Source organism: Arvicanthis niloticus, chromosome 1 (assembly GCF_011762505.2).
Source record: "Arvicanthis niloticus isolate mArvNil1 chromosome 1, mArvNil1.pat.X, whole genome shotgun sequence".
NCBI classification, from domain to species: Eukaryota; Metazoa; Chordata; class Mammalia; order Rodentia; family Muridae; genus Arvicanthis; species Arvicanthis niloticus.
Genome location: NC_047658.1, coordinates 54,039,830 through 54,064,523, shown reverse-complemented (window position 1 = coordinate 54,064,523; position 24,694 = coordinate 54,039,830). Strand labels below are relative to the sequence as shown.

General features: G+C 42.1%; 1 protein-coding gene across 4 annotated transcripts in view; it reads right to left on the bottom strand.

Annotated features, from left to right (window-relative positions):
• Adamtsl3 (ADAMTS like 3) overlaps positions 1-24,694 on the bottom strand; it is a 285,243-nt gene that overhangs the window by 141,474 nt on the left and 119,075 nt on the right. For all 4 annotated transcript variants that reach the window (XR_013111364.1, XM_076937029.1, XM_076937035.1 and 1 more), the window contains exons 6-7: positions 18,942-19,178; positions 5,024-5,150 (exon numbers count right to left, since the gene is read on the bottom strand). Coding sequence is in view for 3 of the 4 variants with exons in the window: in XM_076937029.1 (XP_076793144.1) it covers positions 5,024-5,150; positions 18,942-19,178 (364 nt within the window). In the remaining variant the exon portion in view is untranslated. The remainder of the gene's footprint in view (positions 1-5,023; positions 5,151-18,941; positions 19,179-24,694) is intronic.

The window sequence follows — 24,694 nt, the reverse complement described above, 5'->3', positions numbered from 1 at the left end:
AGTTTTAAAATAACCCATTATTTAAAAATAAGCAAACACCCCCCCCAACATTACATTGAACCCCTAATATGGATAGAATTGTCAGTCAATTAAAATTCTACTCATTTAGATCTTCAAGATTGATTTTATCTTAATCTGTGTGTACTTGTATGTATGTCAGTGTCCTCCTCAGAGACCAGAAGAGTGCTTTAGATCCCATGAATCCAGAGTTACAGTTATGACCTTCGGATGTGGGTGCTGGAAACCAAACTCAGGTCCTCTGCAAGAGTGGCAAGTGCTCTTAACCACTGAACCATCTCTCCAAGCTCACCATTTAAAACATCTTACATAATTATTGTTTTATACTAAAGACCACCAGAGTTTTATCCCTTGGAACTTGAGTGGCTTCCAGCCTCTTTTCCAACATGCAAATCTATTTATGCTGGTTGTTAGTTCAGTCCCTGCCTGACTCTGAACAGGAAATTGGTGTGTTGTATCTGGATTCATTTCTGATTTTTCTCATAGCTAAGGCTTTGGCTCCAGGCTCTTACACCTTGTATCTGCCCCGATGCACAAAGAACTGATATCCTGTATGCAGCCTTCTGCACTTTATCCAGTGCGAGGCTGTGCCAATAGCTTCTCATAGCCATGTCTTGACTCAAGGAGAGTCCCGGGGAAGGCAGGAATGATTGCTTGGCAAGACACTGGCTTAGGAGCTCCGTGGACCCTGTAAACTTCAGTGATGCACGCTCAGGGGAGCCATGGCTGCAGTTCCCACATTTCTTTCACACAAAGTACGATTATAGGGAAGTGCTTCCATATGGTTGAGGGAACTCCCAGCCAAACTGGCTTCAGCTGGCCAGTTTCAGAGCCACGGCAGACAGGATGGGGCCACCAAGAGAAAGAATCAAGAACTCAAAGCTCCATGCTTTCATGTCAGCATGCTACCTTTAGCCTTAGCCTTGGCACGGGTGTTTCCAAGTGAATGAAATGCCAGCATTTACCATGTCACTCATACCTTATTGCAAAGGATTTGCTTGGGCACCCTGGATCTCCTTTCTGTACAGAAACCGGGCAAAAACATTAGATACTTTCAGGATTATTAATCAGCAAGATCTCTGGGGCTTGCTGGTCAGCCAGGCTAATGGCAAGCTCCAAAGTCAGGGAGGGACTCTGTCACAAGGGAATAAGGCAGATAATGACAAAGCAGGATTTCTAAAGTCTTCCTCTGGCCTCAGCATACATATGTCCAGGTGGGTGTTTGTACCTGCACACACATGTACAAGCACACGTACATACCACACACAAACAAAAGAAAAGGAGAAGAAAAGGAAACCAGAATGACAAATCCAGGGCTTATAAGCACACATGAACTTTCCTAGAGAAAAAGATATAACTTAAAGAAAACATTTCATTAGTACTTTGAGAATTCCATATGTTATATTTTGGTCATACTCATCCCTCTACCAATTCCTCTCAGATCCATACTCACACCTAGCCAACTTTGCATCCTCATTTCTTTTAAACCCATTTAATATTTTAATAGAATCTCATAAGGATCTATATTGACAGTTGATAAAAGGAGAGGAGAAAGAAGATGGGGAAGGAGGAAAGAAGGAAGGGATGGAACAAAGGAAATGCAAGAAAATGTAGATCTAGATCTAAGGGGAGAGAGAGAAAGGACCTTTGTCACAAACGAGGAACCAGGACTGTGGATGGCTCAGTCTGTAAAATACTTGCCACACAAGTATAAGAGCCCTAGTTCAGATCCCCAGCGCCCAAACCTAGCATAGTGACCCATGGCAGTAATCTTAGCATTTAGGGGACTCAGACAGGCACATTCTAGGGTTGGTTCTTTGGCCAGCCAGCCTGATGAATTTGTGAGCTTCATGTTCAGTGAAAGACCCTGTCTCAAATACTGAAAGCAGTTTAAAAAGATACTTGATGACAACCTCTGGCCTCCACATGCATGTTCACATAGTTGGATGTACATACTCACAGGAACATGTACATCTGCTGTATATTCATACAAAAAACAGTGCACTGGCAGACAGTGCTAACACAACACTCCATCCTGTGTCCCTTTCCATTTCAGAACCTCCTCTCCACATTTCACACACACACACACACACACACACACACAAATCAGATAAATGGCTTTAGGAAACAGTTTCGTGGGCTTCTGTTCTGGTTCAATTAGAATGATCTTGGTATCGACTTTCTTTTGGACTCTGATAAAAATGAAGTCTTCTCTGATGAATTTTCAAACCTAAAAGCCAGCCCTCATTCTAGCTGCTTCCTGTCACAGTGAAATCACACTTGTTTCATTCTGTTGGCGTTCTCACTCAAGTGCCTTCCTGAAGCAGTCCTTTAGAGTACAGCCTGTCTTTTCAGACTGCCTGATAAGTGTCCTCCATCCAAATTTTCTTTCTCCTCCAGTTCATTCTTGTGTGATCCTTCCCCCGCACCCATCAGCAGCTCTCTTAAAAGTCTTCTTCAAGCTATTTTCTAAAACTAATTTGGTGAGACATTTGTTAACATCTCTGGTCTTTACTATCCTCCCTGCAAAAATGGGTTTGACAATATCAGAGCTGGAATGCAAGAGACCTAGTGAAATGAAATGACATTAGAGGAGAACTCTATCTGAGGAGAGCTCTGATAATTATAAAGTACTTTGTCGTCTTGGTACCAGTGATGACAATGAGCGGGATGCTTATCACTTAGTTTTTAACCCCTCAAAAGCAATCCTGTCACATGCTACAGTTCTTCTCAGTGGCACAGAGTCCTAGGCGATGACTTTCCTTTCTGAATAAAGGACACAGAACAAGAAGACAGTCTTCACTAACATCTCTTCTTAACGGGATGGTAGATGTGATGTCTAACTGTTCAACTCTATAGCCATGAAGACAAATGCGTGGTCCCAGGATGTAGAGAGAGAAGAGCTTGAGTCCTGGAAGACAGTACACAGGAGGGGAGAAGCTTCCTCAGCCTTGAAAAGTCCTTGGAGCCTCCGAGAAGTCGACACTTAGTTTATTATCTGGGTTTCATTGGATATGGGACATGTGCATTCCTATGTAGCTGTCAGGGTCACCTACTTCATAAAGTCTATGGAAGGGAACCTCCATAAATTTGGTTTCCAAACTTACCTGTCCCTTACCACGATCCCTCTGTCTTTTTTTTTTTTTTTAAATGTCATTAGTGAGTTCCATCTCCTTTCCACCTAGTGAGTGCATCTCACTGTCTTTATTCTCAGTGACCATCTAATAAAGAGCCAATCAGATCCAAGAGGATAGAACACATGTCATCTTCCACCATGTTTCCCAGTGTGCCCTGAATCTACTCCCTCCTTACTCTTGGAAAACCCCTCTACCCAATCTCATCTTCTCTCCCCTCATCAACTCAGACCAAGGCCCTCGGGTGTGTAAACATAGTTTCCTATTTAAACTCTCTGCTTCCAGAACGTTCTTGAAGGTAATCTGCAGGTTCTCCCATGTCATTCCACTGCCAAAATGTTTTGATGATTCTGTCTAACCCGGAATATAAACACGCTGATGACAGCTTTTACGGCTGACTACTGAATACCATTCTGTCTGATCTTTCACTTTTCAGTGTACATTCAGCTCTGAGCAGCAAATGAGTAGAACCTCGACAAAGCTTGGGTTGTTTGGTGAGATGGTGCATGCCTAGAATTCCAGCACTCAGGAGGCTTCAAATGGGTTAGCCCAGGCTGTATTGTGTACACACACACACACACACACACACACACACACACACAGGCAGGTTTTCTTCTAGTGTTGTGTCACACTTTGACTTTGTTTCCTCTTCTTGCAAGATCACTTCCTCCTGTAGTTTCTGTTTCCTGTTCTTTCTGCTTCCTGTCCCCCTTGTTTCATGTCCCCCCTGCTTCCTATCCTCCCTGCTTTCTGTCCTCCCCTTCCTTTATCCCTTCATCTTCTCTCTTACATTCCCAGAATGATCTCCTCAACCTAGGAATAAATAATATCTAACTTCGTATAACAAGCAGACCCTAAAACCAATAAAAAATTTAAGGGTAGAAAACAAGAAAATGGCCAGAGAAGTGGCTGGATGGCTAAGACCCCTTATTGCCCTGACAGTGGGCCTGCACTCAGTTCCCAGCATGGCAGCTCACGGATGTTTGCAACTCTAGCTTCAGGGGGTCTCATGTTCTCTCTCTGACTTCTATAGCTTTGGCAGACATGTGTTAAATGTATCTACATTCAGGCATGCATGTGCATAAAATGTAAGTAAATATCTCAAAAATAGGATGGCAGAAAACAAAATGGATAGCTACACTTGCTTGTTCGTGGGTGCTCTGATAGGTCAGTGATTTCCAGAGGCTCCGACAGAGATGCCATGTCCTGCAAAGCTTAAACTATTCACTAGCTGGCCATTAAAGCTTATAGTTGGCCCCTGAATTAAAGAGCTGAATTACTGAAATGTGAAGATAAGACTTCTGAATAAATACAACTTCACAAGCACCGCTTCCACAATACAAGCAACATTAAAGAGAAATAACAGGATGAAACTACATATGAAATAGTGTGACAGACTAAAGATCAACACTCCTGGTACACAAAGTTACAGAAATCAAAATTAAGAAACGGTATAGCAGATAAATGGCTTCAGCTGATTAACTGAAAATAAGGCAAATACGATATCCTTTTCTATCTTGTCAGCAATGAAAAGAAGACAAATAAAATGAAATTGTGACCCCAGTTACTGGAAAAAATATTTTAGGCTATTTAAAAATTAACTGCCAGATATTTTAAAAAAATAATAATAAGATTTTGTACTAGCAAAAGCTCAAAAATGGGGAACCATCAAAGAGTTGGTAGAAGCAGATTCGATGTGCTCTTTTAAAAAGAAAAACTGAAAAATGATAACGTTAAAAAAAGAAACTTAACTGAAAACTGGCCAAAGTTAATTCCACTGAGATAAGCCCAGCATCAGGAATACGTTGTTCCAGCCAGAGTGGAAGACGCAGCTTGCTTAGGGTACTACAGAGCTAGGTTTCAGCACTTACTTTTCTCAGGAGACAGCTGCATCTTGGTCTGACCCCGCACCAGCCTGCAGGTGGAGCCGTCCCCCGCACAGACACCACAGTTGTCCTCCTTGGCATTACTTCCCAGCTGTCTATCACAGCCCACAGTCTGTGCAAGGAAAGAGCAGAAGACATCTCATTTAGAATGTTATCTTGCTTCAGTTTATGAACTGGCTGTCTTTATGAGGGCACCATTTTGTAAGTGTGACTAATGGGGTGTCTCAGGGTTTAAGACCATTTCCATTATTCTTATGCAAAGCCCCCAGAATCGCAATGACTGAAGCTGTCTCCCTGCAACCTTACTCTCCTCTAGCTATATTTCAATTATCTGTATGTCTATAATCAATATTTCTTTTCCACCTTTCTCTCTGACCCCCTCACTCACATTCCCATGAGAGTCTCTTGTAGCCCAGACAGCCTTGAAGTTGCTGTGTAGTGTGAGGATGACACTCTCTGATCCTTCAACGTCCACCTCCTAGAGTGATGGTTTGCCTCATCTCATCTGGTTTGTGTGGTGAGAGGACCAAGCTTGAGGCTTATGATGCTAGGCGGGCAAGCACTGTACCAACTGGGCTACATTCCCAGCCCCTCTTCCTGCTCCCTTCTTTCTCTCCACTCCTACCTTTGCCCCAGGTTCTTGTTTCTTGCACCCGATGTCTATGCCTTAGGCCCAGTATGTCTGTACATTTGCTTCAACGCAGAAAACTCTACAGATAAATCCTCCATCTGTGGTTACATCTACATTTCTTTATCACTAGCTGCTCTTACCCTAGGTTGCCACCTCCATATAATTATATCCATGTGTTTATGGATGACCGTAAAAAGAAAAACTAGGAGTTGTGTCCCATACAAAACATGGTTTGCTGTTATCTTTCAGTTTACTGTGCCACTATGCCTGTGTGTGTGATTTTGAAACCGTCCTTACAGAAGAATAGCCGTGTTTTGTATTTCTTTTCATTTTCACAAATAAGACTTCTGCATAAAGTGTGCCTAGTAATCTTTACCAGTCGAATAGTTTATCTCTACTTCCTGACGTTGTTCACAAGCCTGGCAATGAAGCGCAGGGCCTGTGAAGACAGTCGTGACAAATCCTGACTCATCTACCACATTCTTTAAAATACAGGATGCTGGGCAAATAGTCAGACTCCCAGAGATTCATTTTCCTCAACAGTGAGGAGAGATAAAGATGCCAATGTATATTTCACCAAAGGTCTAGCAAGAGTTAAAGGAGAAGCATTTTGTTAAAAAGTGGCACAGCAATCAGGCAATTCTAGAGAGTTCTAAAAGGAGCAGGGGGTAGGGGAGTTGGTTTGACTGTTTCTCCCTATCGTCAGCTTTGGACTCCAGGAGCCAGTACACTGCAGTGGGCAGAGCTGTCAAATCACTCTGTTCTCCAGGTGCTGAAGAGAAAAGAGGAACTGGACAGAGTTCAAGCCACATCTATAGGGGAGTCTTTCCAAAATGTTGGTGTTGAAGGGCAGGAGAAAGATGGAATGAGAGCTTCAGAGAGAGACAGGATACGTTCCAAGGAAATGAGGGAATAGCTGTGCTTTGAGCTGTTTTCAGTCTCACCCCAGGATGCCAGGAGTAAAAGGGGTCTACACTTGCTCTGTGGAATCACAAACGGTGAAAGCTACAGCCTTCAACATTTAGCTCAACCAGAAAAAGTCTCAAAAGCCAGACTTCTTGTTGAGAATACTGCAGTGGGTATTAAATTATTGGATGAGCAGCTGGAGTCAATAACATTTATACTCCTTTATTTTGATAATAGGACTTTAAAGATAATACTGGTGATATATTTTAAAATTTGTATGTGTACATGTATGTTCATGTATGAGTCCAGGAGCACACATATCAGGAAACACATGTGGTAGTCAGAGGCCAGCTAACCCATAAACTTCCAGGGATCCTCCTATTCCTGCCTCCCCAGAGCTGAGATTATAGATACATGCTGCTGTATCCAGCTTTATGTGGGTCCTAAGGATTTGAACTCAGGACCTTGTGCTTACATGGCAACTGCTTCTCCCAGCAGCCCTATAATATACTGGCCCGATGTTTGCTGGATGTTTACCATATGCCTGGCATTGTGCCACAAATGCTACCCATGGTCTTTCATTTCTTCTCCACAACAACCTTATGATACAGGTGAGAGCTTTTATCTGCATCTTACAAAGAAGGAGTCTGTCTGCACACAGTGGAAGCTAAATGACTTATCCCCATGGCACAGACAGCACACAGTGCCAGTAATAGTTTTAAACCCCTGATCCTCTAAGCAGAATCCCAACAGTGTGCCACGCCTTCACGCACCTTTGCTCTCAGCAGACAGACAAGGAGGATCCCTGTTACAGAGGACTTTGTATGAATATTTACAAGCACATGTGGGACAGCTTAAGGGTGATTGATTCTGGAAACATACTTGCATGGTTGGGATTGGACCAGTGAGTAACTGTGTTCATGAAACTTTCCCCACGGGAAATAATTCTGCCATGAAATTATAGACATCGTCTTCCTGGGCCAAGCTCTGTCCTCACATGTCGCTGTCCCCGAGCGCTTAGCATTTCATGAGGGTGAGAGTCACCCTTTCTCTGTTCATCCAGGAAGGGTGTGTGCTGAAGAGTTAGGATGAACTTATTTTGAAGAGTGTTTAGGGCTTTGCAAAATCTTGGGCAATCAAATCCCTCCCAGGCGCTTGTATTTGCTTCCTAATTTTTTTTTTTAAGTTAAAATTCATCCAAATCTTACAGCCAAACAAAGCATGTGAAAACATCACAGAAAAATGATATTTGAAAAGAAGGTCTGATTGCCCTGTGATTCATCAAGTGTAAGCTGGAGTTGACTTGAAGCTGAGGCAGAATGAACTCTGGCTCTCTAGATCTCCCACAGTGCATAATAAGCAACTCCTGAAATACTATCTGAAGTGTTTTCCGACTTCTGTGACATCTCCTAACGTCAAGATACCCAATTATGATGATTTATAAACTACTAACTGATAAACCCATCAGGCATATTAGCATCAATTAAATTATCCTTTTCTATATAATGCCAAGCATAAAAGTATAAATCAACAAGACAAGATTCTTATCTTGTAGTGTAGTTAATGAGACAAGTTAAAAGTTATAAGACACGGGATAGCATAAACACATACTTTAAATATATGAGCAGTGGTTTTTGGAAGACATGATCATTTATAAACAGAATTTGAGCAGAGATTATTTCAAAGTTCAGGCAGATGGAGTTTAAAGAAGTGCTATTAATCCAAATTAAGCAAAATATAAAATTTCCAGATAGATCTTTAATCCTTCAAGAACCAAACCAATTTTGAATGAACTTTTTTACTTGATATCTCTGAAAATTGTATTTTACTTTAGAGAAAATTTGAAATTGATCCCGTGCCCAACTAGAAGCTTTACCCGTACTGACTAGTGTTCCTGGTCCTGGGATCTTCCAGGTCCTCTGCACACTACTGGAGAAAAAAGGTAATTATCAATGAAATTGAGCTCATGCCTAACTAGAAGCTTTACCCGTACTGACTAGTGTTCATGGTCCTGAAACCTTCCAGGTCCTCTGCACACTACTGGAAAAGAAAAGCAATCATCAGTATCATGCAGCTACAAACCCTGTGACCTATTTGCATGATATACTTGCACAATAGTGGCACACATGTTAATAAATCAGATTTTTAGGTTAAATGTAAAGCCTGCTCCATGAGATTGAACCCATACCTAAAAATGCTAAAGTGGCCAAGAGCCTGAGACTAGAAAGGTCATGGGCCCTCGGGGAAATCCTATTACTATTATTCTACTAAAGGGACATAGCACTAAAATGGCTCCTGGTGACATACTGCTGTACCCCTAGATCAGTGACTCAGCCAACCCTCATCAGAGAAGCCTCTTCTTGCATTAATACAGAGACTATACCTGGATGACAACGAGTAAGAAACTTTGTAGCCCCCAATCCTAAATGGGACATCCTCTTCAAACCCTCCCCACAAGGCTCGAGAGTCCATGGAGCATAGGAGGTAGAAAGGTTGAAAGAGCCAATGTTGCTGGATGACTTCATGAAAACCGCACCACCCAGACACAACGGAACTGATGCACATAGGGACTCGTAGAGACTGTAGCAGCATACACAGGTCCTGCACAGGTTCAAACCAGACAAAAATCCCAGCATAAAGAAGGGAAAATGGACACAAAGTTCTACCCCTAACCAAGAAGTTATGTGCAGTTGAAACCGGAAATCAGTTTTCTCCAATGGAGTGTCCCTGGGTATATCAACCACACCCCAGGGCAGGCCTCATGCTCAGGAGCCGTTGGCCAACACAAAGTGGACTATGTTTGTGGTGAGCCTTTTGTTTCATTCTCTCTAGCAGGGCTATATTTTTTGTCTTCTTGTTTTGTTTGTTTTCACTTGGAGGGAGAGACAAGAAAGAACATGATTCTGGGTTGGGTAGGGAGGTGGGGAGGACCTGGGAAGGGCGAGGGAGGAGAAATATGATAAAAAAATGTATGAATTTTTTAAAAAAATTATAAAAAGTTGAAGAAAAGCAAGCAAGTTGTGCCTGTCTTTGGAGACAGACATGCTTCAGCATGTCAGTCCTCTCAGTCCATGTAAGGGCTTGGGTTCCTCGGTTTCATTAGGAGTGATCCATTGTCACTGTGACCAGTGAAATATGAGCCCAACTGATGTGTGTCAGTTCTGCTAAGAAGGCTTAAGTGTCAACACGAGAGTCTCATGGTCTATCTACTGTGGCTTTGCTGAAAAGTATGATGTTAGGATAAAGTCCACCTCAGCCTGCGTCCCTACAACACCCCAAGAGCAGAAATCCTGATGACCTACATTGGCAAGTGGCATTAGCAGGAGGCAGCATTTGATTGCTTTAAGCCACTGGCCTTGGAGGGTTGTTGGCTTCTGCAGGAAAACCTAGCCTATATCACAGAGGAGTATAATCCAGACCAGCTACGTTGGTGACAGAAGATTTTTTTTTTTTAGAACTGGAAGTTTCATGTTAAAGTTCAGATCTCTAACTTTTTTGTTTTTCAAGAAAACAAAAAAAATAAATAAATACAACCTCGTAAAAGCTTCTATTTCCTTTCCACTTTCAGTGTAATCAAAAATGGCAGAAGCTACAAGGGTATGAATAATTAAGTTCAACACCAAAAAGTGTGAAAAGCCAATGACATCATGGTGGGAAAAGTGTAGGTGTTAAATTATTGCAGGAGTAGCCGAATCCAATGAATTCAGTGAACTTTTACCCTGAGCTTGTATTTTCCAGTTTCAACAGTGCCCATTGCATACTCTGACCAGACCTGAACAGTCTCTCTACAGGACTGTGTGTGTGTGTGTGTGTGTGTGTGTGTGTGTGTGTGTGTGTGTGTGTGTGTCTGTCTGTCTGTCTGTCTGTCTGTCTGCATGTATGTCTTTTGAGTTTGAATCTATGCTACTGAGCCATCTATTTTCAAGTCATCTGCTGGACTGACTGGATCACATTCCATTTTCAATTTAGCTTTACAAATAGTCAGAGAAGAAAATATCATTAGCTCCTGAGCAAGGGCAGGCAGGCACCTTTGGGAGAAAAATGTCTGCATTAAGCAACTCCTCCATTTTCTTGTCTTCTTGTTTTATCTCAGAATGTAGAAAAACTCACAGAGAATGAAGCAAGATCATCCAGCCACTCCAACTCATTTACTTATGCAACCTAGAATAAACTCAGATTATTATAATACTGAACTGACCATGCCTCAAAACATTTCTGTCTGCCACCTTTCTTTTCTGGACATGTCTGCTATGCCTGCAAACTGAGCATGACAAGAAATGTGTCTGTCATCTTTCCTTCTTGAAATATAACCTTCCACTGAGCACGCTCTGTCATTTTCTAGCTATGTGGGCTCATCTGGGTGCTTGCATACCCTTAAAATTCAAAATGTTTTGAAGTCTTGATCCCCATAGTGATAGTATTTAGGGTGGGGCCTCTAGGAAGTGATTAAATCATGAGGGAGGAACCCACTAGAGTGGATTAGTGGCCCTAGAAGACAGGCCTGGGAGACCTCTCTTGTCTCTTACAACACATGAGGTCTTAGCTATCCAAAAACTAGGAAATAGGCTCTCATTGAACAATAGTTTGCAGTGCCTCGACCTAGAACTTCCAGCCTTTCTAACTGTGAGAAGTATATTTCTGTTGTTTATGAAATCCACTCTGAAACACTGTTATATCACACAGATTGAGACACTCTGGGAAATTACCTTCCTCTCAATGCCATTCTCCCTATAAACAAAGTATATAGTCCCTATTTGGATAGGAAGGGCACTGTACCTACTTCTTCAGATGATGACGAGCTAATGAGTAAGGTGCTTAGATGATGCCCAACCCCAGAAAGCACCTGGTATCAGTTTTATTTTTATCTTAAATTTTATTATACATTTTAGAACAAAATTTTTAATTAAAAATTATTTTGTGTGGGTGTTTCATTTGCATGTATGTCTGTGCAAAATACATGTACAGTGCCTAAGGAGGTTAGAAGAAGGTATCAGATCTCCTGAAGCTAAAGTTACAGACAGTTGTGAGCTACAATGTAGGTGCTGGGACTTGAACCCAGACCCTCTGGAAGAGCAGCCCATGCTTTTAACTGCTGAGCCATCACTCTACCTCCTCAAAAATTGTTTTATCACAAATTCTAAATGACTCTATCTACCTAGGTGCCAGGAAATGTGTTAAACATAAATAAGAAATCAAGCATGTACTAAAGCAGTGCCTCAGCAGGTAAGAGCATGAATGCTTTTTCAGAGGATCCAAATTTGATTCTGGGACCATTGTCAGGCCACTCAAAACTGCCTAAAACACTAGTTCCAGAAGGTCTAGCATCCTCTTCTGGCCTCTGAGGGCACACACACACACAAACACATACACACACACATATTAAGGAGAAAGAGGAGAATGAAGAGAAGAGGAAAAAGAGGAGGAAGGAGAAGAAGAGAAGGAGGAAGAAGAAGAAGAGGAGGAGGAGGAGAAGGTGAGGAGGAAGAGGACAGCAAACTTCATCTGCAGAGTTGTCTGGCAAATATCAGAAGCAGAAGCAAATTTCATTCAGCAAGACCCATGGTGAGACCTGTGACTGTCTCATGCTGTCTGCTTTGCCAGCTAATGGAAAGTTGTCCCCAAGAGCATTGTGACATGTTCCTTTAAATGAGAAAATTGTAAACACACTTGCAAAAGTTATTGTCTCTGCCAAATATTCATCAGGGCTCCCTTCCCTGGTCTTGAGGCCAGCAGAGTGAATCACACAGTTCACTCTCTTCCCCTGACAACTGCTGATATCCATGGCCACACTGTACAGAAAGGGCATCGATGTGAATGCCGTCTTGTGGAAGGCAAGCTACTGACTTCAACTGGGAAGTGTCTGCATCCTTCATTTAACCTAGCTGACCTGCACTCACCTTGAAAAACTAAAACAGACATGACCCTTAGTGCAACAGAGAACTGGCTTGCTCTCCTGGATTCACAACAGCACATCCGGGAGGCACTCATTTAAGATGGGCTAATTCAGAACTGGAGACCACTATTATCCTGCAAACCTCTTCAAATGCTATGAGTTGCTGAAGTAAACAAGGAAGCTGGAGTTAAATAATACAGGGGAGGGCCTTGGACAGCGAGTACCACAAGAGAACAGGGAAAGTGAAGTCAGGTTGACTGAAGGTCCCCTTGGGTGACAGCTATCTGGAATGTTGTTTGGAACTGAACTTTTTAAAAACGGCTGGTAAGGAAGGTGGCATCTCATTTCTACCCAGTGAAAAGATTAAATTCCAGTGACACTAAGGGAGCAGTCACAGGGTCCTCGGTCAGCACAAATGCTCATCCTACATCACAGGAAGTGACCTAAAGTCTACGCAACTCCAATTACCAATCTTGGGATTAAAGCATTCTGGGAATAATAGTACATGTCCTGGTTTTGTTTGTTTTTATTTTAAGGGAAGACAGAGAGATAGGTGAGAAGCTAAGATGTAAAATAGGTGAAGACTGCCAGGATGGATTCAGAAGGAAGAAATATAAAGACTGACGATCAAACACAAGAAGCCAGGAGAGAGAAGCACGGAGTGAATTTTCCCTCCAGAAGGAACAAACCCTGTTGATGACTTTATTTGGGGCTTCTAGACTGTGTGAGAATACATTTCTGTTGTTTTAAGCTATCAGGTTTGCAGCGATTTGTTACAGTACCCATGGGAAACTGATAAAGCCTGCTATCTACCAGTGCCTTTTCTAACCATGTCACAGGCTTTACTCAAACTGATGTCACCAAGTAGATTTATCAATATCTCTCGTTGTTCCTCTTGAATCCACAAAATACTTGGCACCATTAACCCTCCTTGCACAACACTCTCCCACCCTTTCTTTGCTTGCTTGTGGTCTTTATACTAAACAGAAGTCTAGTTCATCCAGTCACAACTGGGAGCACTTTTTCTTATTCGTTCCCTTTAGTGACAAGGCCAGTGTCTTCCACTTCAGTGGCTTTGCCTTTCTCAGTACACAGAGGTATTAGGTCAGATGTTAGAATCTTACAATTACCCCCTAAAGCCTCAAATTCTGTGCCAACTTCTATATCCACCGGTGTACCCGGCTCGTCTCACCTTTGACCTACATATCTCATTCTCACCTGACACGTTTTGTCTTCTCCAGTGACCTCACTGTCTATCCAGCGACCCCCTTTCACTCCTCACATCCATTCAAACATCCAGTCCTAAAAGATGTTTGTTCATTTCTGAAGTTTCCTCCCCCTCTTCATTCATCCTACCCACGGTTAGACTTTGCATCTCTCCTGAGTCCAAACTTGGCCTTCCATTGTGTTCCCAGATCCCAACCCCTCCAAATATTCTGGCACACTTACCACCAAAGTGACCTCTCAGGAGCCAAACCCATCTGAACTATTTCTTAAGACAATTCCTCAGTGGTTCTTCTCACAACTCTCAGGAAAGGTTAAAAAGTGGTTTCTTTCCATACACTCTCACAGCCCCATCTTTTGAAACTATCGCACAGACATACCTTACTTCAGTCCTGTAGGGCAATCAGATATCTTATACAACCCGATATTGCATATTTGTTACATATGCCATAAGGTCACAACTTATCTTTGTCTATTTAACTTGTTATCAATTTTTCAAAACCTCAGTTTCTAATATCACCTCATCTACAGGGTTCTCCTGCTGCCCAGGCTAATCTCTTATCCGATTGCCAATGCTCCAGGTCTTTCATATTTGGAAAGTTCTGTACCACAGAGCTCAATCCCAGCCCTCTAAGACATCTTTAATGATAACAAGTTCATTTTGAGTACAAAAGTAATGCATGGCATTGTCAAAAAGTTGGAAGAAAACAAGTGTAATCCCACAGACTGATGGTGAGGATGACGGTTGAGCAAACAAGTCCCAGGATGGACTGGTTGTAATAGAGGAAAACCATAGACAGTGTGTGATGCAGAAAAATGAAGCTGTAAGCCTTGACCATGGGAAGATTTGTCAACAGAAAGTGTTAGACAAGATGGAACAGGGCAGGCACAGAACAAAGAGAGATTGGCAGGCAGTGAGGGGATGCTGAATACCGTGGTGTTGACTTCAAAAAGATTCTTCAGCTTACATTTACATTTGTGACGTATTTGCTTTTGAAGGATGCCAATCTCTAGCTAGAATTCTTGTATGTAAATGTCCAGTTCTCCTAGCACAATCTGTTGGCTGTCTTCTCTCCATTGCCCCCTTTTCAGAGATCACATGGATTGCTATGGACTTTCTACTCTGTCCACTGGTCTATTTGTCTATCCTCATGCTATTAACAAAGATAATTTTAGGTTTTCTCAATCAATATATCTTTTCTCATCTTTTATTCCCAGTATGTGATGGAAACATACTGTGAAAAACAGTGATGGGTTAAAGGACATCTTTGCCTTTTTCCTAATCTTATTAAAAAAATGTCTAGTTTCTTACCATTAAGAATGACATTAAGCCAATTGTGGTGGCACACACCCAGCATCCGGGAGGCAGAAGCAAGCAGATTTCTATGAGCTCAAGGCCAGCCTGATGTACATAGTGAATGCCAAACTAGTCAGGGCCACATGGAGAGATCTTGTCTCAAAAATATGCTGTAGTTATAATTTTTTAAATATACATTATCAAGTGGTGGACATTCTCCTCACAGTTTCCTGAAGCTTCTTCTTTAACCTTGTCCATCGTGAATGAGTGTTAGATTTGGTTATTTTTTTTCCTACAGCTGTTCCTGTAATCATGGTTCTTCTCTAGCATGTGGATAAGATGGATTATATTGATTGATTTTTGAATGATGAATGAGCTTTTCATCATTCAAAATAAATGTCATTGGTTGTGTTTCTAGACATTGTTGAGTTTTGTTTACTAATATTTGTGCTCTTGGAAGAGTGAATTTAGATCTCCCTCTACAGAAGAGATCATGAAGAATGGGTATAAGAGAGAGAGTTGGCTGTGACATTGTGTCTCTTTGCAAAGTTAGAAGCTACACCCATGAAGTGTCACCGACATGACTGTCTAAACACGAGCTAAACAATGACAACAACAATAGAGATACTAACATGGTCAGGGAAAACCCATAAAGCCATCTCCCTACACAAAGAGCTATAGGCCACTACAGCATGCCAGAGCAGGAGACATAGTCTTCTCCAGGGAAGATTGTACCAACTAGTTATCAGTACCAGATGGTCATCCCTGGAAACATACAAGTAACATTATACAGACTCAGAAGGTTGCATTTAGAAATGTGTGTGTGTATGTATGTATGTATGTATGTACACATATATGTATGTATGTGTATGTATGTATATATGCGTATATGTATGTGTGTGTATGTATGTGTATACCAATGGATACACATACACAGGGCCACTCTTATCCATCTAGTCTTTAATGAAGAATGAGGCCATGAATTTGAAAGAGATCAAGAAATGGTCTATGGGAAGGTTTAAAAGAAGAAAGGGGAAGGGGAAATGATGCAATGACACTATAATCTCAAAAATTAAAGAAATTTAAACCTATGAACTAAAAAAATTGATATAATTCTTTCCTGAAGTATTTGTTTGAGTATAAAGTGAATCCTTGAGGCAGAAGACCTACTATTTTGGAAAGTTTGTGGTCATGGATTTGAGTTCTTTAATTGATATAGGCTTATCCTGTCTACTTCTAATTCTATGAGGTTTGGCAGACCTTGCCTTTGCAGGAGCTGCCCATTCAGTCTGTCTGCTCCGTGGGCACAGGACCACTCTTATCCATCCAGTCTTTAATGGCCACTGGCTCTGATGGAGGACTCTCTCCACTCTCACTGATGCACAGTGTTGTTTCTTCCGCATTATTTTCTTAGTCTGACTGTCAGTGAGCTATTTCCAATTCTTTTCCTTGGGACTTCTCTCTCATTTGTATTGGTTATTTTCTTCCTGTTGCCTTGGATGGATTTGTGCTGCATTTCCTAAGGCTCAGATGCTTCATCTCAGAGCCTCCGTCAGGCTTGGAAATGTCCCTGTGAACACGGCTTCTGTCATATTGCACATAGTTTTACCAAGTTGTATTTCTGTGTTCACTAAATTCAAAATAATTTTTCCTTTCTTGTAAGATTTTTCCCCCTTTGTCCATGTGTTATTTAGAAATACAGAGTCTCTAAATATTTCAAATTTTCCAATGGTTACCCGAGGTTGGAGGTGCAGAGGGAGTGGCTGAGGGATGAAAAACCAAAGCTCAGAGGATTTTGTCGGCAGAAAGACTTAGGATGCCGCTGGTGGGTATGTCATAGGCCTGTAATCCTAGTGATCAGGAGACTGAGCTAGAAGGACAACAGGTTTGGTGCTAGCCTGAGCAATATAGTTATTTTGAGAACAGTGTGAGGTATATGGCAAGACTCTGCTTCAAAAAGAAAATAAATCCCCAGGAGAGGGAATGGTGCCTTAAATCCTGACACGGGCAATGATGTGGTGTTTAATGCAGGCTCATCAATTGTAAATCTGCGTAGTGTGTATGGGAGATTTGTGGGGTTGGGAGGATGGGCATGCATAGGAGCCAGAAGAGGTATGGAGAGCCGGGTGGTGGCGGCGCACGCCTGTAATCCCAGCACTCAGGAGGCAGAGGCAGGCGGATCTCCGAACTTGAGGCCAGTCAGTCTACAGAGTAAGTTCCAGAACAGCCAGGTCTACACAGAGAAATGCTGTCTCAAAAAGCCGAGAAGAAGAAAAAGGAGAAGGAAGAGGAAGATGATGATGAAGAGGAGGAAGAGGAAGAAGAGAAAGTAAAGGAAGAGGAAGAAGAACAATAAGAAAAGAAGGAAGAGGAGGAAGAAGAGGAGATGGAAATATGTCTTACACTAAATTCTCCTAAGTATCTACAAGCCTTCTTTAAAAAATTGTTAGAAAGAGACTTGAGGAGTGGAGTAGCAGAAATTTGGGTAGGAAGAGCCTGGTCAACCTGGCAGGGCTCCTGAATTGTATTACAACTCATCAGGAACCACTGAGGGAGCTGTTAGCACAAAGATGGCATTTACATGTTAAACAAACAAAACAACCACAAAGTGATAATAATTTTAAAAAGGAAATGACCTGAAAGAAGAAGGGAGCTTCTTGGGGAAAGGGAGGGAAGTGAAGGATCGGGGAAGAAGGGACCTAAAAGGGAATGGGGAAAAGAGACTTCAGTATTAAGTTTCTTCCCCTAAGCAGCTGGACCGCTTGCTGTGGCTGCTGTTCTTCCTAGAGGAGCCTCCCAGAGGAGACAGCATGCTAAAAGTCCCCCCCTTTATTTTCAGTAGCATTTGTTTATTGTATAAATTGATGGGTTTCATTCTGACGTCCCACGCATGTATACAATACTCTATGATCATCTTCAATCCCTATTACCTTGTCCTGCTGCCCTGCCTCTACCTCCAAGCCTTCCTCATACCTCATGCATCAACTCTATTATTTTTCTTCTTTAAGGAGGCATTCTTCAGAGGCTGGAAGACGGCTCCATTGGTATAAACGTCAGTTCGGAAACCTAAGACATGTGACACATGCCTATAATCCCAGAACTGGTGATGCTAAAGACACTCTGGGTTCAGTGAGAGACTGTCTCAAAATGGAAGGTGAAAACTAATTGAGGAAGATGCCCAATGTCAGCCTCTAAGCCTCTACACATTCTCACATGAGCTAACACAGACACACACACACACAGACACAAACACACATGCGCACACACACACGTACACACACACACCTGAGAAAGAGAGGAGAGTGGGGAGGGAGGGAGAGAGAGAGAGAATGAGAATGAGCATCCTTCAGAGAAGACAATAATTCTATGATGTCCCTGTAGTCTTCATGTTGACTCTGGAAGCTGTCTAAATCCTCACTCATTACAATTCACCTTGGTCCCACTCATCTCAGCTCTGCAAAAATCACCAGACACATCTGCTGGACTGCTCCTGTCCCAGAGATTGGCACTGCCCTTCCAAAGCAGTGCTCAATGGAGTATGATCCTAGAGACCATAGGAAAGCTTTGGTAGCCCCAGAGAAATGCAGAGCGCTGAGCCTCACTTCTCCCTCTGAGTCAGAAATTCTGGGAGGAGTAGCAAGTTATACTACCTCAAACCCTTCAGGGGGAGTCTGCTTTGCATGTCCTACTTTGAGAGTGCCTGATCCCATGGAACTATTGGGAGTCATATATTTTGATTCTGCACAGGCAAAAATCACATTAAATAAAGAAAACCTGATTGGAATGACAGATATCCCAGCTATCAAATTAGAGGGAGAATTCTATCATTTCTGGAAAGCCACCACATTCTCTACAGGGGAATTCATTTACACCGAAATGATCAAAACCTCTTTATTGAGAATAGGCATGGAACATCCCCAAACCTAGGACAAGTGTGACAGGAGTAACTTACCTGGCAGATGCCACTTATGCACATATCCAGAGAGTCAGCATTGCAACGAGTTCCATCCAACACTTTGGGTGCCAGCTCTACCACCAAACTCTGTCCCCGAGCATGACACTTGAGTGCACATGGGGCAACAGGGTCATTGTATAGTGGAATCCATTCATAGTAATGACCCTGGTACTGCACGTCATTGTAGGCTGAGCACTGCTGGGCTCTGAAGTCTTCTGCATCTGCTGGGCAATCCTGCAGGTAAACAGAAGGAACCATGTGCATATGCAGGGTAACCAGCCATAGAGTCAACAGAAGGCTGACCCAGACCCCAACTGTTTCTAATGAGACACACCTCATTTCCTCACCTCCCTCCCTCTTTTCCTACCCCTCCCCTACCTCTGAGATTACAAACTGAATCTGCATTTTTACATTGTGGGATTCCATGGAGAGTCTCTGCAATGCAGACCTACTTGGGGGGGGGGGATCATTTAATTAATCTAATCCCTCTTCCATTCAGGTGTTCTTCCCAGATAATTGAGGCATATGATGTGTAGGTGCTAATTTTGCCCTAATTTAGCCATCTTGTGTATAAACTTCCAAATGTATTTGAATCAAGGGGAACTCAAAGACCTTTACATTTCCAAGATGATTCAAGGGCTTCATAGCAACAGTAGTAGTCCTGCCCCTCAGGAGCTATTTCAGGGGAATCAGTTGCTCCCATTTTAGCCCCAAACTGCTGTGTTCTTTATTAAAGTATTTTAATTATATATAATAATGGGCTGTATTAACATATTTTCATACATGTATATGATGTGTTTTGATTATATTCATCCCATTACTCTCTCCTGTCCCTCTCCTACTGACTATCTTCCTCTTTCCAATTTGTCATTCTGCTTTCATGTCTTATTTTGTGTTCCCAGACACCCCACACTCACTTCTAGCAACATTAACTGCCTATAAATCCCCAGGAAGGAATACAGCCTTGTCTAAACCTCTGTGTTTGTGAGAACTGCTGGCTGTGCCCCCATCATTCTTTGATTCATCAGCCTCCCCCACCCCCCGACACACACACACACACACTCTCTCTCATCTCCCATTGCTCTTCACTGGTACCAAACATCTGTTTTCACCAAGCTAGCTCAAAGTTGTGTTTGTGACAAAAGCAAATGAAACCTGACATCCTGGGGCACCCTCACACTAACAGTAAAAGGCAAAAGTGTTGATGACATGGGAGAAGCCTTTTTTTTTTTTTTATTAAGTTATGAATTCTTCCTTCTAGATAGTTCCAAGGCAAGATGCTGGATGAGACAAATGTGCACACACTAATACTCTTGTTTCTATTATTTTATACACTCCCTGTTATGAAGATAACTAATGTTCGTTTTAAGAACATTGCAGAAAGTTTCTATTAAAATGAATAAGTTACAAAGATTCCCATACTTAAATATTTATATAAATCTTGATTCATTTCCAAGGGTTTGTTTCTGGAAATAACATTTTGAGTCCAAGTGTGTGTCTATTTTATGAACCATTCCAGTATTGCTAAATGGCCATCCAGAAGTGTATTACTGTTAGCTATGGGCTACACAGGTAGCCTTTCTGGATCCTTTTTCCTCAGTTGGATATTATAATTTTCTAATCATAAGTGTATAATCAAATTCCATTTCTTTAATTTGCATTTCCTTATTATTTAGGATTCATAGGTAGTCTTGTAAGTTTGTTTTTTTAATAGCAAATTTTTGAAAATTCCTATTATGTCCTCTATTCTGCCTTTGTATTATTTTTAGCAGATAAAGTTATTACTTTTTATAGTGAATGCATCAAATCTGGTCATTTGTGTTGGAATTTAATTTTGCTATTTAATTTTGCTCTGGGCACCTTGTGAAGTACAGAAGGCTTAAATGATTATGCAGCCCTCTCTGTTAACGTTTCTTACCCTGAAAGATTTTTTCCTATTGTAATGGGCTACAAATTCTTTTCTTACCCTGCCCTAAGGACAAATAAGCATTGAATGCATTAGTCTCATTTCTTTATAGCTTGGCAATGACATCTGACTCTTTGAGTTTGGGCTTTGGGTTTTATGAGTCATTGTTGTTCTGGGTTTTTTTTTTTTTTCCCATTTACTTTGGAGGTAGGGTCTCTGTAGCCCAGACTGGCTGCACTTGTACTTTGAACTTGCAGTTGGTTTTGCTCTGCCTCACCCATGTGCAACTGTGACCAGCTTAACTCTTTGTTATAGCTGGAGTTACTCAGACACTATGAGGTAAATATCTCACCTCACTCTATTTTTCCAGGAAAAATAGTGATTGTTTTTCAGCATGCTTCTAAAATATAGTTTATTTTATGTCTTACCTTTTTTAAAAACCCCATATCAAATCTGTTTTATTGTTACAATAAGACCTCAGTCATCCAGGTCCTAAAAAGATCTGGTGGATTAGGTAAATCTGTCATTTAGCCACATGCTTTTCAGACAGCAGAAGAACAAGCCATCATTGCTGGGGTTGGATGGTGTTTGCCTAGACCATTGGAATCTTTGAAAGGACAAGGACAGAGTACATATTAATATAAATTTCCCAGAGTCTAACTTGATCTGTGAGTCTGCAATGTCACTTCCACTGCCTGTCTAGAAGCCCTCTGAAGCCAGATTTTCACCAACTCTGCTACATTCTACTATAAACTTAGAGACACATAAAACGAGATATAGGCATGGAAACTTCTAAGAGAATGGCCCTCTCCATAATCATCTGTAAGTAACCCCTATTAAACTCGCAGAACTCGAATGAGTCAGTCTTTAGGCTGTTGATGCTGTCCCAGTTTAGGGACAGTTGTTCACCTTGTATTGCCCCTCCAGATGTTATATAACAACTGCGCACGTGCTCTCAGTCTTTGCAAACATCCTTAAATGCTTTGAAAATAGAGAATGCGTAGACCACGCCTAGCTCATTTGTACCATGTTGGTGTAAAGCATTCCAGACTCTGACAGTGCATTCATTTTTTGTTGTGTTAGCTAGATAAAATCTGAACCCTAGTCATGACAAATGAGGCAAAGCCAATGAAAGTAGACTGGAGTTGGATAGCTTTTCTCTGTAGAAATGGGGTCTCTGTCTTCCATGTGACTGACGACAAAATGACATCATCTACTTCCCCACAAGCCATGGTCAATGTTTTCTTTCAGATTCTTTGAAGCCAAAGAAAAGCGTGTATGAAAGCTGGGAGCAGACACCCCGCCCCTTGCAGTGAGCTCACAGGTGTGGCAAGTGCTCTTTAGGGCCTGAATAGTCTGCCTGCCTGACTGCTATAAGCCAATAAAGCTTCAAAAAACAAAATGAGTGCTAGTTAACACAATTTTAGGATGTCTGCCTCAGCTTAGTCCTTACCTAATGGGTGGCTATGTTTGTCATCCTCGGCCAGAACTGACTGACTGACTATCCAGAGGTACACTAGTCTCTGCCAGTCAAACTTTCCCAGGAATTTGAAATCACACACACACACACACACACACACACACACACACACACAAACACAAAGGAGCAGAGATGAGAAATCACATGAAGGGCTGGGCTGGCCCTTCCTTTTTGACATGTGTGCCCAAGCAGAGCCAGGCAGTTCCCACTACAGAGGAGAATGGCTGATATGAAATAAGAAAAAAAAAAAAACAATTGACAAGCTATGTACATCAGTAGAAGGAGAAAGTAGCCCATGTTCCTCACTTTTGGGGTTCAGGATCTCAAAACCTGTTTCTGCTTAAATATCACTACATCCCACATATTTATATTAAGAGACAGTGAACATACGACACAGGGAAAAGTTCATAAAGTACGTTCAGTAGACATGTGTTGCCTTGACCTCAACTGTCCAGAAGAAATACATCTCCGAGATAGGAACTTAGAAGCAATCAGAGTGTTCAAGTTTCTGAATAGTGGCTGAACTATATCACGGCTACCACTTTCTAAGATACGTAGGGGCCAACGGCAACTTAGTTCGTTGCTTTTATTTACTTTGCAGTCTTTTAGCATAAACACTAAGCCTGCCCAGCTTCCAGTTGCCTGGCTAAGCTAGGCACAGCTCAAGACATTGTAGAGATTGTTGTGTCTTAAAATAGCCTTGTCTAGTCTCATAGTTAAAGACAGATATGAGAGGACACACCTTTTTCTTTAAAGGTTTCTTATTTGGAGATATGTGTATGTATGTGTACACAGAGGTCAGAGGAGGGTGTTGCAGCCCCTGGAGCTAGAAGTACAGGCAATTGTGAGCTTTTCAACATATGTTCTTGGAACATATGTTCCAGTCCTCTGAAGTGAGTTTCCTGAACCACTGAACCCCAGGACACAGCTTACACAAAGCAGAAGCAACGGCAATGGAAAGAAAAGAACACCTCCGAGAGAAACACTAAATAAAATAAAAGACTGTTAGAAACTAGCCACTTGTGGGCTCTATGGCATGAAGGAAGGACCCTGCAAGGGACATGTCTACTGTCACCTTTTTCTGGAAGCCATCAGGAAGCCCATTGTGCAGAGCTAACAGTGCTCATAAAAAAAAGTTGCCCATGTTGCAAAAATGTTCCTGCCAAGTTGTAACAGACTGCACAGTTCTGAAGATATTCCCTTTGCTTCTTCCAGCATTGACCTTAGTCCCATAAACCCTGGACTAAGAAAACACAAGGTCAGTGAATCCAGATATCAGGACTCCTGGCTGACATGCATGACTTCTTCTGTACATCTGCTCTGATGGACTCCTGATAAGGACTCTTTTCTCCCAAGTCCAGGAGTCCAGGCCCTGACTGTAAGAATCTACACTAAATGATAATAAAAAAACCTTACATCTAAGAGACTTGATGTGCCAGGGTTGGGGGGTAACCAGGAGGCCCTCACCTGTTCAGAGGAGAAGGGGAGGGGAAAGGAGGGAAGGGGGTGACTAGGAGGGGCAGTGAGCAGAATATAAAGTGAATAAGTGAAAGGGGAAAATAAATTTTTTATCTGAAGACTGAAGTCACTTAGGAGTCACCATGCTGCACACAGACATATCCTGTTGTTCCCTAATCTTTCAGCCCAGACCCCCATCTCTTTTGACAGAGAACCCAGGAAGCCCCAAAACCACAGCCTCAATTCTTGGAGAGGACACCGCAACCCCATACCCTGTTCAAGTCTCGCTCTCCTGCCATCTGAAGCATGGTTGGTCTTCAGCTCGAGAGGTGAGAATTCCTCATCTGTGGGTTCTCAATGCATTTCCTACTGCCACATGCCACTGAACATGATTGTTTGGTGTTTCCTTAGCTAGTGATGTTTGGTAAGCTTTTCCAGGGTAGGTAGAATTATGAAGCACAACTGTAGGGTTGCCCTCCTCAACAGAGTCACTTGAACTAGCAGAATTCAGATGGGCACAAAGGACTTCATGTCTCTGACTTGGTTTCAGTTGCTTCTCCATTTCTGCCATTCACCCAGGGCTTGTCCTGTAGCAACTGTTGGACTCATGGGGGTGTTGCAAGCTACTGTGCTTTTCATCTCTGCTGCCTCTGGTATCATGTCATCTCCTAACAAAACTAAATCCCTTGCAGAAGTTCCCCAATACCCCAGAACTTCATTTTGAGCCCTGTCATTTCAGTTTGAGTATATGTTGCTAAGGAGGGAAAAGACTGGAATGAAAAAGATCGGTTGCTTTTATTTGCTTTTCATGCCTGATGTGTGTGTCATGCACAAGTGCACATGCATGTGTGAGCATGTGTGCATGGAGGCTAAAGGACCACCTTGGCAGCCATCCTCAAGAATGCC